This window comes from Alternaria viburni, assembly GCF_023758015.1.
Source record: "Alternaria viburni strain BMP 2772 chromosome Unknown scaffold_15, whole genome shotgun sequence".
NCBI lineage: Eukaryota > Fungi > Ascomycota > Dothideomycetes > Pleosporales > Pleosporaceae > Alternaria > Alternaria viburni.
Window position 1 is genome coordinate 490468 of NW_026055784.1, and position 15676 is coordinate 506143.

Sequence of the window (15676 nt, forward strand, 5' to 3'; positions counted from 1 at the left end):
AACATGGTGCTGTATCAAGAGTTCAATGCGGATACGAGAGAGCGCATATACGTCGTCGCATTAATTGACGACCAGAAAGCTCTTGATCATTATGAACAAGACTGCGGTGGCACTTCGAACGAAGATGGATGCGATTGTGCAGAGAACCAAGGGCCCGAACATATGATATACGAGCGTGTCGTCGAGTACAAGAGCGCGGATTGCGAGAACCACAAGGATGAGCCGGAGCCGGACCCTGATTGTTCTGAGTGTTGGCCAGTTTTGTGTGGGAGTAAATGCGCTCCTTGAAGTGCCTGGACGACGAACTACCGTGACAAGTTGAAGACCCTGGACTGTTTTGGGTTGGTTTGTAGGCTAGCACAGCAAACGTACATCCCGACGAGCTCACCCTTCCAAGCAATGACGTGGATGTGAGCTTTGTCAATGCATGCACTTGGGAAACTAAGCTACGAGACATAAATTGACATGCCATAATCGATGTTCTCATAATCCAATGAGTAGACGTGATAGAACGAGGAATGGTACAAACAGTGCAAGTACCACAACGGTAGGCGCTTTGAGAGCGCTGGCGCCGCTCATTTGTATCACTGACACTGCTTTTAGCGTGAGCTTCGAGGCTTGCTAACGAGTGGCCTTTTAAGAACAACTATTACCTGGTATGTTGCTGCTAGCTGGGATGCCGTCAATAGTAGATTTCACAAAGTCGTATCCGATATCCGTTAGAATTCCCTCAGGGTTTTCAATCTCGGCGTCTTCATCTTGAGAAACTGTTAGCAAGGTTGCGGTTTTAAACCGGAAGGACAACTCACACCACAACTCATAGGCCTCCGGATGGGGCCCAACAAGACCAACAAAGCCTTTACCGTATGGCGTGACTGAGGCAGCGACATTCTGATTGGCAGAGTATCTAGCAACAATTCCACGGTCAGAGTCGTTGAAGCCTAGCATCGTTGCGCCTTCTTGGAAGTACGCCCATCTTGCCTTCTCCAATTTCGGGCCGCCAGTGCTAGCATTGAACTTCCAATCGACTTGAATCGTGGTATCTCGGTCGTCGTCAATCTGTGCTTTGTCTTGCAGTATTTCGGATCCGACGTCGATACCGCTGGGCAGAAGATCGAGTGCCGACTTCCCAGCAAGGTAGGCCCCCAGGCAGAAGCCCATGTAACGACCGCCGCCGTTGACAAATTCTCTTATCGTCTTCGCATGCGTTTTGAGCTCATCCCAAGCTTCGTCGAGATCTGTGAAATCATTCTTAGTCTCTTGTGCTTACTTCAAAGTCAAGACGCGCTACGTTCTCATCATTGGACTAGGAAATACTGACCTGGTCCACCAGGATATGCGTAGAGATCGGCTTTAGAGAGAAGAGAGGGGCTGAGGTCCACTTCTTCGTCCGGTCCAGCATACGTAACGTTGAAGTGGTAAGGGGAATTCATGAGGAGTCTGCCGACACTCTCGGAGCAATTGTCGCAAGCGCTGGATCCACGGTAGACGATGGCTGTCTTCATGGCTACGACAGCGGGTAATGCCAGGAGCAGTACTAGACCATCTGCGATTCTCATCTTGATTCGAGTAGTCGAGGAGTGCTATGTTGCGCTTGAAAGAAGTATATAGGTTGATGGAATACAGTAATGTAGGTGTGCAACGTGTCGAGTTTTATACACACGGCTTTATCTATGTACGTACAAGAGGGGATGGTACCTTGATGTTCCTCGGGCGGGCCTCCCGCCCTATGCGCGACACTCATGAGGCCCACCATACCTAGGTATGAAAAGCCTCCACTACAGTCATTGCGCGAGCGCGTATATGATTGCTGGGCGAAAGGATCAATACTTAGATTTCGCTAGCAAATAATCAGGCCGACACGGAACTTCGCTGTCGGCTTAGCATCAGGCTGTGTCACGCGTCGAACGCAGATCATTTGTAGTGAGATGAATTGAATGGTGGAAGCGTATAGCTGGCTAATCAGCGACTTGCTGATATCACAAAGTGATGTAAAGGTAGCACCGGGCAATTGTTCTCAAGATGTTGGCGTCCCCTGACTGCGCGTAAAGCCGGCCAATCAACGACTTCGGCCCCACCTGAGGCGAGAAAAACCTTGGAAGTGTCACATCTCCATCTCACACCTATTCGAGTCCAGCAACGTTCTCGCATCAGAACTTACGTGATGGCCCCTCCTCGTGACGCTCTGGATCTCAGAGCTACTCAATTGTCTGTTGGCGTAGCATAGCAAGCTGCTTCTGGCAATCCTCCTTTGCTTGCTTTGCCTCGTCGATTGCCCAGCGCCCATCCCTCTCTAGTGTGTATATCTTCTCTATCTTTTTGATCTGCCGCAGGTGGGCTTCTGCCTCGGGCCCAAGAATCCCCAGCAAAGTACCAGCCGGAAGGTCTTCTTTCTTACGGATGATCTCACGCCACTCGTCGGTTTGGCCATATTTTGGCGCGTGTTTATTGAAGTCGGACGCAAGTGCGCCACTGTCGCTTGCGTCGAATCTCTCTCCAAAACGAACCCCGTCGCGTATGTCAACATCCAGGCAACTATTGATGTAGCGTTTGACCTTTGGAGGCATGTCTCGAAATCTAGACTGGTACTCTAGTACCTTGATCATGTCGACAAGAATGGTGCCTTTTGGTAGCTTGAATCCGATGTCGGCTAGACCCTGCCGTGTCAAAATCGGTCGATGGAAACAGACGCAGATTGTTGGATACGTTGATGACAAGTCACGGAACATCTTTTCGAGACCCGCGACGGCCTCATTGGTCGATACAAAGCTGGATTGGGGAACGTTTGGTCTCCCGTTCCATTTGGATGGCACCCAGAATCGGTACTCGTGCGCTTTGTTCTGTCTTTCATCGCTTTGATCCTCAGTAGTTGATACTGCCGGGGATGCTGGGGTTGTGATTTCCACAGACAAGACTCGCATCGCTTCTACTTGCTTCCAGTAGCCCCTCGCCTCGTTACAGGATATCCAGCCGTTCCAGGAATAGGCCAAACCAGACGGAGCCCACTCCATTGATACCAGAGCGACATGCGGTTTGTCCCAGCAGCGAGCCAGGGTTTCGTTTTCTGTTGCGCATTCCCGTATCCTCTTCATCTCGCTTTCAGCGACGAGACCAGTCGGTGGTATCATGGCAATCACTGGACGGATTGGTCTGATGCTGTTAGGATGTAAGTAGCTTTTGGGGGAAAAGCTACACTACAAAAACTTACACAGAAGACGAGTCGGAAACTAAAAGAGGGCGAGAAGCTCGTACGTCTAAGCGCGGTAAAGAGAGGAAAGAAGTGAAGAGGAAACGGATTCTATCAAAAGCCACTATCGAAGACTTGTTCTGACTAGCGCTTACGCTCTGAGAACAGAATTTCCATGTGATGATGTGGTCAAAATCAACACTACCTATCAACCCCAAGGCAGCAGCACAGCCTCGTAACACATGATCCCAAACTCATGGTGGCTGAGTCGATGCCAAGGAGATTGTACCAACCCGATCGACCTTGGCCAATGAGAACATGGACACTGGATACAACACTAATATGACTGGAAGCCCTACTTGTCCAGATGCACTTCGATGATGTGGTGGGGGGGAAGCGCGCGCAGTTATGTGCGAGGTGGGGTTAGCATACATTAGGTCATCGGGCGTACCACCCTGGAGAAAATAAGCCACCTATCAACATCTTTGCAAGATTGTAAGATCAACAAGACACTCGCATCATTCTTGTCATCCTCCTGTTACATACATCAGAGAAGTATTAGACTTACATTCACTTATCACGTAGCGAGGAGGCTACTAGTGCAAACGTTTTATTTCTTACTTAACGTCTACTTTGGGAGTGCAGACTGTACTATCTCAATAACCTTTGAATGCATGTATCATACCCTCGCCGGACAGGAACCAGTAGCTCCAGCCGTGTTGAACATCGCGACGTCCCGTCAAAGTAACCGCCTCGCTCCCCTTCCCTCGTCGCAATCCGTTTTCGACCGTAGCATATATCCACTTGGGTAGATAGACGTCTACTGAACAGGCGGTCCTTGCATGTTGCTCAAGTTCTCCGGGATGGGCTGCTCGCGCATCTGGATCCAGAACTCTGGCCATTCGTCCCTGAGGTGGCCTGTTGGTGATGATAAAGCTCACGGTCAGTCTCTTTCGGACAAGTACCTCGAGTATCGCGTAATTCATGCGGAACCAATATCGGCTGTCCAATTCAGACTGATACTTACCGATGAGATTGACGAAGCCCGAACGAGGTGTGAGCTTGTAACCGCCTTCGAAGGGCTCAAAGTGGTCCGCGGCGCTACCAGGGTGGACTTGGTCGAACATGGTCCTGATGTCGGTCAAGGTAACTTGGTTACCGGACTTGAGGAAGGTGAGGATCCCGGGGAGGTGGCCGGCCTTGGTGGGGATCAGATCTGAAGCGATGTTTGGCATTGTTGTTGGGATTTGTATGCTTGGGTTTGTCGTAAAGGGTGAGAAGAGGATTGATAATTTTAAGCTATATTTCTCGTTCTCAAAAGTGTGGTGCTTATGGAAGAGGGATACATGGTACCTGATGGCTTGTTTATATACTGGGAGGGAGTGAGAAATCTTAAGAATGAATATGGGGGAGTTCGAGGTGAGTGAGAGAGTGACTGCACGTGGCCAAGTCTTGTGGAAGGAGTATTCTGAATAGTGCTGCAATACGCAAGGAACAAATAGGTAGCTATGTCTTGATGATAGTAGAACAATAGCGCGTGATCGAAAAGGTGTGTACTTTCTCCAAGTTCCCAAATTGCGTGTCATTGTGCAGGTGCTCGTGCAACTATCTGAGCGTAGATTCATGAATGGATACACTCGGAAGACTACATATTCGTCAACAATATCTCATTACAATGAGAGCGCCTGAACAAGGTCTTTCCTGGAGAGATTTGAATGAACATTAGATAATGATTAAACATGTCTACGAGAAACGCAACCTATATAGTCTGTCAAAGTTCAATGAGTGCAATACCGAGGTGAGCAAGAATCACTTATCGTGCGCGGAACCATCGTTTGTGCGAGCCGTGTTTGGTATTGAATGAGAGTAGACTCCACCATTTTAGTATAAACCAATTATCAAGCCACCATGAGAAAGGAAACAGATTATCCCACCGTCATATTCAACTTCTCCGAACCCCGTAACAGCACATGTCCCATCAAGCTATTTTCTCCCAAAAACAACCTCCAGACCTTCGACCGCACGGTTCGTTTAGACAGGATTCGGATTTTCAGGCGTCGCATCTACAACGTATCTGTTGCTCAAGACACTTGGAATCGGATTCTGATTAATCCCGGTCCAGAAATCAGGCCAATTATCTCTGTAATTGCCTACAGAATCGATCATAGTCAGCTTTTGTTGGCCGCGCTTTGTTGCACATGCATCGTGAGTGCAGAACTGAAGTTATTCCTCAGCTCATGGTTATACGCACCGACCATAGTGCGAAAGCCCGACCGGGGACTGAGTATGTAACTGCCATTTGGTTGCTGGGTGAAATGCGCTAAGTGATCGTTCTGTTTAGCTGGCGTAGCAGTACGGTTGATAGCGATAAAGATGTCGGCTAGGGTAATTGTGGTATTGATGTTGGTCTGCAGGACGCCGAGTATGTCGACGACTTGGACGGATGTGAGGACGACCATTTCGGGTGGGATCGAGACGTTGGAATTGAGTAAGATCAGGGAGAATGATTTTTGGTAGTAAGTCGCTCTTTTCTTGTCTTCGAATGTGTTGTAGAGTGAAGTAGCATACACCCATTTTGAGAGCAGCTTTTATACTGCGCCTGAGTCAGATATCTCTAGAAGCGAGTGACTCGATCTACGGAGTGTGTGAGAGAGTGACTGTTACTGAATCTCGTAGGATAATGCTGGGTAACATGGCTATGCCAAAAGCGAGGAGTACCAGTCATGATGCAGACTGGGAAAGAATGGGTTTTCTGAGTGTAAGGATACCATAGTAGACATGGCAGATTAAGCGTGCCGTTTTTATACTACCGATCAGTCGCGTGTTGTGGTATACGTGCACTTACAGGGACCTGAGCTTAGTGTTGGCGGAGAGTTGGAGGACGCGCTCGAACCACCTCCATCCTACGATTGCGGGCCGCTGCAACCACTACCTGGCTGTGACAGAAGCGCATCAATATCTTGACTTCGATCGCACTCGTCATCTCCAATCTTGTACTCCTGACTCCTCCAGTCGTTCCCTTCCCCGCACTCTCGAGCCACCTCGCTCCTACCATTGCGGGTCACCCCAGCCACTATCTGGCTGTGACAGAGACGCGTCCAGATCATGACTCCCATAGCCCTCCTCACCTTCATCGTTGTACTCCTGACTCCCATAGCAGTCCTCATCTCCAATCTTGTCCCCCTGACTCCCCCAGTCATCTCCTTCTCCGCACTCCCCAGTCACCTCTTCATGCACCCTAATCTGAGCAGCAGTGTCAGCTTCTGCTAGGACATCGCCTAACCAACCCAGCAGCCTCCATCCAGCTCTACGCACGACGCCAGAACGAAAGCAGCGCGAGAGGACCATCTTCCCACCAAAGCTATCGAAGACACGTGAGAACACCGACCTCGGCGGCGCCATTCCCTCCACGGCATCTTCTTGCTCGGACACACAATCCTCCACCTGCGAAATATTGTCTCTCCTCCTCCGCTCTTCTGTTTCCCGTTCCAGTCTCTCCCTCTCTATAACCTGCGGCGAAACCCATACCTCCGTCTCACCCAACTGCCCCTGCAGCCCACTAATCCCCCCTTCTACCAGCCCCAGCAACCTTCCATAAACCCCCCTCTTCTCCTTCACCGCCCACTCCATCTGAATCCCCCTACCCATTGGCGTCGGAAAACTATGCGCAAAAAAATTCCTATCACGTCTAACATCGCTCGCTGCGCTGAGCGGATCCGGTAAACCAAACGCGTGACACCCCCAATCGCTATTCACAGCGCGCAGGTTCTCGTTGATGGCGATGTGGTGCATCGCGAACGCACATTGTGCAGTTTCCAACTCCGTGCAGGAAGACGATGTACGGGTTGCAGGTTCATGGACTGCAGCTAATAACGTCCCTGGATACATTTCCAAGATAGACAAGTTAGCGGTCAGGTGCTTGCGGAGGGTGTAGAAGTATTCTAGGGAGAGGAGGACGGAGATACGGGACACGAGGGTGGGGTGAGTTTCTTGGCTTAGTGTGCCGCTGGGGGAGAGGCTGTAGTAATGGATTACTGCGCGGTAATTTGGGTAATTTGGGTCGAGGTCTTGGATCTCGTTTGGCGACTGGGCGGAGAGAGGGGTGAGGCTAGCGAGGCCGTCTGGTGTTGTGGTGGGAGAGCTGTTGACATCTGGTGTGGGGGACGGGGACGGGCAGGCACCATCATACTTGACCCCAGGCGCAACATTTGATGCTGAGCTGTTAGCGAGATCCAGCGCAACAGACTGCCCTAGACTTGTACAAACCTCAGTCGACATGGTTGTCAACCCAGATTCTGGTCTGGGACTGAATGAACTCGATTTATCGTATATACTCAGGTAAGCATCTACATCTCTTGCGCGCACTGTGCGTAGAACAACATTGTTGGCGTATATCGTCCTTGTAATCGTTCAGACACTGTGGAGTAAAAAGACCTGGGCTCCAGAGGCAATAGTCCAATGGTAGCGTGTCGTCGTCATCTTACTGACGTCCTTCTTGGTGTTGTGCTGATGCCCAAGCTCAGACCAGACCAAGCTCCAACGTTCATTCCATGCCAAACGGTCTTCGTCTGAGCACAACATTGTACTATTCCTGTTCGTCCTCGGCCTCACTGTCGTTATGAATCATGCCATGTAGTCCTTCCGTTTCAGCACCGATCAGAGGAGCCCTCTCGCCCTCGTGACGCGCGAGATGGCCTCCGATGCTGACAGCCAAAGTGCTGAAGCCATGAATCATGGTACTTCCGAGTACAATGAAGCAAACAAGGGGCCAGATCATAGTAGCTGTTCGTTGTCGCTCTACGGGCAGATCTTTGGGCGGATGTGGAAGGGGTAGGGATGTACCAGTCTCGAGCTGCGCACGGGCTTCGATGGCGAGGAAGAGGGCGCCGACACCCATTGGTCCGAAATGTCCGACAAAGAGGGCTTCGGTTGTAGTCTTTACGGATGGCAACATCTTCGTCTTGAAGAGCGTGAAAACGATCGGAATTCTGCGGAAGAGTAGGATGAGTGCAAGTAAAGCAACCAATCGGAGAGGGGTAATTCCGTCCACCGCGTTGAAGCTCGCCCAGGGTATCATTGCGCCGAAGAAGATGAAGAAGGCTGAGTTGATCAGCAAGTCGATGATGACAGGTAGAGCGGTTCCTTCTGTGGGGTTCTTTTGATTGTGCGCGAAGCCACGTCCTGCAAAGAAGGCCACTAGGAAGTCGTCGACTCCAAGAACCGATGCCAGTCCGATAGAGAAGATGGCCAGGAGGAGGTAGAAGGCCAGGTAGGAGGCTCGACCCATCCACTCGCGGCTGTGCGAGAACCTGTACAGGCCGTTGAAGATGTATCCCAGGGCAATACCGAGGAGAACGCCTACCACGCACTGGTATAGGATAGTAACGAGGAACCATTTCGTGAAGAATCCCTTAGCAGTGTTCTTCAAAAGAAGACTCAACCCCAGGTACAAGAACGGGAAGGATATGCCGTCGTTGCAACCACTCTCCGCGCTCAACAAGTCCCTGATCCGCTTGGGTACTCGGGTGCTGAACTGGCTGTTTGACAGAACGGAAGCCGCGAGAACAGGATCTGTGGGCGTGAGGCAGGCCGATATCGTCAAAGCAGTCTGGAAGTCCGTGTCGAACAGGAACATGATGAGCATTCCGCACATCAGCCAGCCGAACGTCATGACAGGTCCGAGAAGAACAAGCAGGGCGCGCCATTTCTTTTGGAGGTAGCCTGCGGGAAGCTCCAGACCGACTACGAAGCACTGAATCCCGACGATGAGACGCGTCAGTTCTTGGATAATTTCATCCTGCGACGGTTAGTATTGTTTGTTTGTATGAGGAGCACACTTACGGAAAAGCCCCACTCATATGGCCTGAGGAGGTTGAGAGCGCGTGGTCCGACGATCTGTCGGTCTCGTTAGAAAAAGATTCATTCTTAAAGATGTCCGTACTTACGATACCAAAAAGCGTAGCTAATGGTGGTTCTGAGAGATGCAGGCGGTTCCGAATCATAAGCGAGAAGAGCGCATATAAGATGAGAAAGAAAGTTAGGGTCACGTAAGTAACGTGCGGCCCCGTGGGCTCGAGTTGAGACCAGACCATGATGCTTTACTGTTGGCGAGAGGCACGCGTGCAATTGTGGTGAGTGAGTTGAAGTCTCTGCGAAGCTTGGGCGAGAGTAGGCGTTCTATGATCGCCGTGACGTCGAAGGTAAATGGCGAACTCTGGAACACCGCAAAGAAAGCGCGCGCTGGAAAGAAAGCGGAGATTCACGCACGGAAACCTCGAGCGGCGAATATCACGGGGGACCTGAAGTGCAGGATTAATGGCGCGTTGGATCAGGTGTCGAGCGCGAAGGATCACGCTGCATGGAGGTGCGCATCGATGACGAAGGTTGGCTGGATTTGGCCTTGCGCTCGGACCGGTGTTGCCGGAAGTGGTGGCACCTTGCATGTTGAACCACACTACCAAGCATTCCAAGTGTTAGGTGTGATGGACGTTCAGAAAGAGCAGTAGAGGAAGAACAGTAGAGATGGCGTGCGAGTGCATGTTTGCGGAGAATTATCGCCCTATCATATGTATGCACCAGTCCCGAATGCGATATATGCAGCTAGGTCAAGCCACTATCTCCACGTGAGCACGCGAGGTAATCAATTCCTCTACTTTTGTGAATCCAGCGCCTCCCTTGAATATGGATATGCCCAACGCCGCTCCCGCGCGGTGATGCTACTCAATCTGGCCATGCCAGGCGCCTGCTATTAAAAATACATGCAAATTACAGTGAAACCAATGGATGTGATTACGGGAATTGTCGGCTATGCGTCGTCCGGTGGGTTGTTGAAGAAGGCGAATCGTATCCTGTGGAGCTGGGGAAGTTAGTAATGCTTCGTCCGAAGAGAGTTGGGGTGCATACCGAGGGGAGCTTCGGAATGACGACTGCTATGGTCGCAAAGCAGTTGATGAGGAAATACGTCAGATTGTAATTCGTGTAGTGCGTGCTGACGAGAAACAGCACAATGGGTACGCTGAGAAGGAACTTCTTGGCTGGTGTGTATTGTTCGCCGTTGTCGATCTGTTCCCACATGTTCAAGTTGTCGTAGGCGCCCGAGTTGAAGTCAAAGGGCACACCGCGTACGTAGTGAAACATGAGGTAGGATCCCGCCACGTACGAAAGATTGACGAGGGTCCATGATGCTTCTTGCGACATGCCGGGGATGATGTCGAACAGAATCTTGCCGAAGAAGATGAGGACAAAGTGGATGGCCCAGGCGCCTGGAGGTGTTAGCCTGAGATACAGAATAGCAACACATCATCTCTGTCTCGTGTGTATGCGCGGTATCTCGTGCTCACCCTTTGCATTCACCCATTCGGCGTTGAGGTTGGGCAGGGCGGACTGGTCGCTCAGCTGCTCCAGAGACTCGGGGGGCTCTTTGTAGACAAGACTACTGCTACGTCGCCTCCTCGCGTCTTTTGCAGCATCCAGCGACATCTTGGAGTAGGACGAGGACGAGGGCGAGTCTGATGGGCGAGACCGCGGGTCGCCAGCAAAGCTCAGGCGGGAGGTGCGATTGAGGAGTATGGGTGACAGTTTGGCGGTATTGCTGGGTTCGTCGGGCGGCCGGGCGGTGGAAGAGGGGGATATATAATCGCGTGCGCGGGCTGAGGCTATGGGAGAGCTGCCACGGGCAATGGCATGTCAGTGAGGTCCTAAAGGAGCAAGGCGGCGACGTGGGCTTTCAGGGTCTTCTTACTGAGTACGCAATACCTTCCGGGGCGTCCGAGCTTTTGGCGTTGAGCGATTGGCGCAGAGAAGGGCGTGTAGACGGTAGCGATATGGCGAGGCAGCGGGCAGAGAAGAGGGATCTGTTGGCAGAGGAGGAGGGAGTGAAGCCTCAGTCGGCAGGCGTGAAGACGGAGGCGTGGCAGGTCCACATGATGCTCCCAAAGACCGTGTTCCTAGCAATCACCGAGGCCGTGCCCTGAGCGCAACCATACAACTCTAGAACCAGACACGACCACCTCCGTCCGCCAAAGACCCTCCAACCACCACCCTTTTCACCACCATGGCCTCGGAAGCGCCGCCCCCGATGGAGTCTCACGCCCTCGCCCCCGATGCACCGCCCGCCGATGCACCTGATGCGACGCAGAAGCCCGTCAAGCGCTCGTGGAGGTATGACGCGCCGACGGATTAAATGCAGTCCCCAGCTAATGTGCATAAAAGACGAAAATACCGTAAAATGCGTATCAGGTTCGAAGAGGCTATGAACGACAGCGACAGCCTCATCAAGCAGGAGTGGAAGGCCATGGGCACCGCCCGCCGTCTGCAGGAGAACAACGACCAGATCCTCGACATCCTCCTCGAGCTCAACGAGCAGACACGCGTCAACCCGCGCCTGCGCTTCGACCTGCGCAACCTGTCCGCCGCCGACACTGCCGTGCCTTCGCTGGAAGCCGTCCCCGATCCAGAACTGGTGAAAGCGCAGCTGCAGACGCTGCGAGATGACCTGGCCGCCAACACCATCACCCCCGAGGAATACGCGACACGGGCTGACCAACTGCACTCGTCGCAAGCGATCCAGCAGACACTTAAGTCGCTCGCCAGCCTCGAAGCCAAAGTCCCCCACACGACGCGCGCCGACCTGCCCGACCACCCCGTCGAGGGCATCGACCTCAGCGAGCATGCGCCGGGCTACATGTCGCCCACCCACGAAGACGAATATCTCCTCGCTACCGACCAACTCCTCGAGCAGCCCGGCTTCGATCAGGCCCTCCAGCAAGGCCGCCCCGTACGCCTCGCATCCGCCCAGCCCCCGCTCAGCGAAAAGGACCTTACCGTGCGCAACCCGGACAGCGTCTACAACTGGCTGCGCAAGCACCAGCCCCAAGTCTTCCTGCAAGACAAGGACGCGGCGCATCACGAGAACCTCTCCGAAAAGTCTGCCGCGCCAAAGACCAGCAAAGCCAACGCGACCAAGGTCAAACGCGAGTCAAACATTGGCGGCGGCGGCACACCCGCTCCCCGCGACCACGATGACGAAGACTCAGCCGCCCCCGAGACTGGCAAGGGACGACGTAAGACAGGCGGCGGCGACGACGACACCGCCTACCGACCCAAGGGTGGAAGCTCTCGACCCGCAAAGCGTAAGCGGGAAGAGGGCGAGACGCCTGCGGGCAAGGGAAGCAGGAAGAAGAGCCGCCCCAGCGCGGTCACAGGACAAGCTGCTTGACCTGCCTGCTAACAGCGCGCATAGAAAAGATGGCCTATCGAGCTGGGGTATGCACTCATTGCGTGCGCAGTTATGATAGCAAGACCTCGCACACATGCAACGTACGGATCCACGCTGAGAACGCTTCAGTAGCCATCCCTTGTAAGACGTGCGAGCGCCGTGGCGTCGAGTGCATTGTCGATCCACTCAATACCGGAATCATGGATACATCCGTTTAACATCGTCGCAAAAATCATGTTGGAATTGGGTATGGCGTTATAGGGAAATACTGGCGTAACGATGGGTCTAACTATACCCTTGGGAGATTATTCCCCGGAAATTGTATCAACAGGCGTTTTGACAGCTAGGAATCCACTGGATATTAGGTATCATCCACACACAGCACAGAAAGATGCTGTTTTCCATTGCGTATCTGTACAACAATCAAACATTTCATATTCATACAGCAACAATCACATGTGTTGTCTATTCCCTACCTCAACGGCTTCCCCCTCGCACCCCCCACCATAACCGTCTCCGGCGCCTTGCCCGCCTCACTCATAAACGGCAAGCTCGTCTCAAGCACCTTGCTCCCATCCACAAGCAACCCATTCCCCTTCCTCTGATCCTCAAGATAAGCCGTCTTCGCCCTCTTCTCCTCCAGATACTGTTTCCTCTCCTTCGTCAGCACCCACTCCTTCGGGAACTCCGCCCGTCTCTTCGGCGTATGATGTCTGAAATCAAACGGCACGTCTTCAAACGTATCTTTACCCTCTTTCGCTTCTTTGATAATAGCAGACAGGGTGTCGCCTAGGAACCGCTTGTTCTGCGACTGGGTATCGAATTTCTCGCACGAGAGCTTGACGATGTTGGTGGAGGGGTTGTAGCGGGGGCCCGCGAGTTTGATTACTTTGGAGACTTGGAGTGGGGTGAGGGAGTGGGAGGCGGAGAGGTCGTTGGGCGAGAACTCGACGACGACTTTGTTGGCGGCGGGGTGCGATTCTCCGAGGTAGGAGGTGTAGCGGAAGCGGAAGGGGGTGGAGGATGTGGGGGGTTCGAAGGGGCGGGCGAGGTCTGGGGTGGTGTTAATACAAATGTTGCGTCTCTTGTTTGGTTGGATTGTATGGTAGACGTACGGCTCAAAAGAGGTAGTTCCCACGCGATCAACCGCGCATACTCCCTCAACTCGCGGTGCTGCTCCAACTCTCCGTGTCCGTGACTCGTCAAGTCGTCGCCGTAGTAGTCCTCGTCTGGTCCCATGCTCTCTTCTCCCTCGGCCCAGAACCCGGTAGATACCTTCCTCTTGTCATCCTCTTCAATGTCGAAGTCTTCGTCTGTTTCCAGGCCAAAGTCTTGGGTTTGCGGTAGACCACGTTTTCCCTTGCGGAGGGCGTCGCGGACCACATTCGGATCGATCTCTGCGAGAGACACGCGGAGGTTCTCCAACATGGCGGATTCGCGCTCTTGCGGTGTCATGTCTTGAAATGCTTTGGTCTGCGTGGTGTTTGAGAACGATGATTGAGGTAATTCCGGCGCCAATTCGTCCAGAGTCTCAGTCGGTTTCTTCGCATCCGCAGCAGTTACGGAGCCCTCTTTCGTGGGTTCGTTGGCATATCGCCGCGGCGTTGTGGATATTGGCCGTTGCCATTGTGCGGATGTGTGTTTGGGTGCGGCGAGCGTTCGTATCCGCGAGGGGCATTGGCGTGACTGCAGCAGCAGTCTTCGTGGTATTGACGCCATTGGATGTTGGTTGGGCGGGTGATGCTGTCGTCGACTTTTCGCGATGCAGGAATGGCTTGGCGATGGGGTGCAAAGTGTGGCCGTGCGTTGGACCAATTGGAACTAAGATGGCCCCGGCCTTCGCCGCCGTCCTGGCTTCGTGACCATCTTGACGCCAACTTGATTTCGACTTTTGGTTCTGATCTCGAGGGCCGTTGATGGATGGACTGATCACACTCATCCGTTACTATCCCTCGATATCTTGACATCCATCACATCCACCATGGCTTGGAACTGGACGCCTGATTCGAAGCTCTGCTTCGTCACTACTGGAGCAACGGCGCCATTCACCGAGCTCATTGAATCTGTGCTTAGTCCGACGTGTCTGGATGCCTTACGAGAAGGAGGATTTACACATCTCTTGGTCCAATATGGATCTGCCGAGGACGTGTACAAACAGTTCTCCAAACTCGCTTCAGCATACATACAGGAGACGACTTCATCAAAAGGAGACCTCATCATAGATGGTATAGATTTCAATCCGGACGGACTGAAAACCCAGTTCCAGTTGGTGCAGCGGTCGAAAGGCTTGGTTATCTCACATGCTGGTACTGCACAGCCACTCCGTTTAGTTGTTTCATCTGACGATGCATAGGATCTGGGTCTATCCTTGAAGCACTTCGCTATCAAATCCCACTCATTGTCGTTCCAAATACTGGATTGTTGGATAATCACCAGGAAGAGCTTGCCGTTGCAATGGAACGCAACAACTACCTCGTTCGTGGGGATGTTAAGTACGATTGTGCTTTGGACTTATGGTAGCTTGAACTGATATATCGTTAGGAATCTTGCGTCTGCAATCAAGAAGTCAGACGAGTTCCGACTGAAGATGTCGCAATTCCCACCTATGACTAGCGGGAAGCATCGTGAGACTAAGAGCTTCGCGGCGATCATGGACGAGACGACGGGTTATATGGATTGATGCGACCTTCAATCCACACCTACTTTATTGGTGTTCGCGGAAGAACTCGAATATCGAGAGTCTTGAGCTCTGGCCCGACGCTTTGGATAATGCGCCGCTGTTCGGCATACATCGAGTCTTGAATACTCTGTTCTCAACTCACGGTACTTACAACCCGGATATGGTTGAGGAAGAAGCAGGAATATGTCACTATCTCAGAGAATGACGTTTGTCGCATTACAATACTTTGTCGTTTCTGCAACCCAACGATACGGTAGGATGTACCATAAGGACCAGGTGGAAACTGCGTCACCTGTCACTTCCATTGGGTCACGGCGTGGAACCGAGATTGGTTACTCCGGGTGTTTATTGTGGTAGTCGCTTCCTATCCGCGCTGCATGCGGGTTTGCGACTGCCCGGCATTTCGCTGTATACGTATCTACAACGCTTGTACCTGAGCTTTATAGATGGTACCCGCAGGCTTGTACCACTCACTTCACTTGAACAATTGTCCACTTTCAAAGCACCATTTGGTCTTTTCTTTCGACCTTCTTTCTCTGCTTTACTGCACCTCGAAATTCCGGCACAGATACAGCAAACAATACAATCCACA

The 15676-nt window shown here is 52.4% G+C and overlaps 8 protein-coding genes across 8 annotated transcripts; 2 read left to right on the top strand and 6 right to left on the bottom strand.

Annotated features, from left to right (window-relative positions):
• Positions 1-636: 636 nt before the first annotated feature.
• Positions 637-1559, bottom strand: J4E79_007182 (uncharacterized protein; the record flags this gene model as incomplete). The annotated part of the gene is made up of 2 exons (XM_049356049.1): positions 637-1265; positions 1322-1559. 2 exons carry the CDS (start codon positions 1557-1559, stop codon positions 637-639), a joined length of 867 nt encoding a protein of 288 aa, XP_049209503.1.
• A 639-nt stretch (positions 1560-2198) lies between these two features.
• On the bottom strand, positions 2199-3364 carry J4E79_007183 (uncharacterized protein; the record flags this gene model as incomplete). The annotated part of the gene is made up of 3 exons (XM_049356050.1): positions 2199-3150; positions 3209-3227; positions 3343-3364. The coding sequence occupies 3 exons, from the start codon at positions 3362-3364 to the stop codon at positions 2199-2201; spliced, it is 993 nt and encodes a 330-aa protein (XP_049209504.1).
• A 643-nt stretch (positions 3365-4007) lies between these two features.
• Positions 4008-4422, bottom strand: J4E79_007184 (uncharacterized protein; the record flags this gene model as incomplete). Its single annotated transcript, XM_049356051.1, has 2 exons — positions 4008-4105; positions 4215-4422. 2 exons carry the CDS (start codon positions 4420-4422, stop codon positions 4008-4010), a joined length of 306 nt encoding a protein of 101 aa, XP_049209505.1.
• A 3350-nt stretch (positions 4423-7772) lies between these two features.
• On the bottom strand, positions 7773-9279 carry J4E79_007185 (uncharacterized protein; the record flags this gene model as incomplete). The annotated part of the gene is made up of 3 exons (XM_049356052.1): positions 7773-8984; positions 9029-9082; positions 9133-9279. 3 exons carry the CDS (start codon positions 9277-9279, stop codon positions 7773-7775), a joined length of 1413 nt encoding a protein of 470 aa, XP_049209506.1.
• Positions 9280-9992: 713 nt separating this feature from the next.
• Positions 9993-10666, bottom strand: J4E79_007186 (uncharacterized protein; the record flags this gene model as incomplete). The annotated part of the gene is made up of 3 exons (XM_049356053.1): positions 9993-10043; positions 10091-10449; positions 10528-10666. 3 exons carry the CDS (start codon positions 10664-10666, stop codon positions 9993-9995), a joined length of 549 nt encoding a protein of 182 aa, XP_049209507.1.
• Positions 10667-11240: 574 nt separating this feature from the next.
• J4E79_007187 (uncharacterized protein) lies at positions 11241-12404 on the top strand (the record flags this gene model as incomplete). Its single annotated transcript, XM_049356054.1, has 2 exons — positions 11241-11347; positions 11426-12404. 2 exons carry the CDS (start codon positions 11241-11243, stop codon positions 12402-12404), a joined length of 1086 nt encoding a protein of 361 aa, XP_049209508.1.
• Positions 12405-12876: 472 nt separating this feature from the next.
• On the bottom strand, positions 12877-14123 carry J4E79_007188 (uncharacterized protein; the record flags this gene model as incomplete). The annotated part of the gene is made up of 2 exons (XM_049356055.1): positions 12877-13457; positions 13520-14123. 2 exons carry the CDS (start codon positions 14121-14123, stop codon positions 12877-12879), a joined length of 1185 nt encoding a protein of 394 aa, XP_049209509.1.
• Positions 14124-14385: 262 nt separating this feature from the next.
• On the top strand, positions 14386-15084 carry J4E79_007189 (uncharacterized protein; the record flags this gene model as incomplete). Its single annotated transcript, XM_049356056.1, has 3 exons — positions 14386-14710; positions 14758-14896; positions 14946-15084. 3 exons carry the CDS (start codon positions 14386-14388, stop codon positions 15082-15084), a joined length of 603 nt encoding a protein of 200 aa, XP_049209510.1.
• Between the last annotated feature and the right edge of the window lie 592 nt (positions 15085-15676).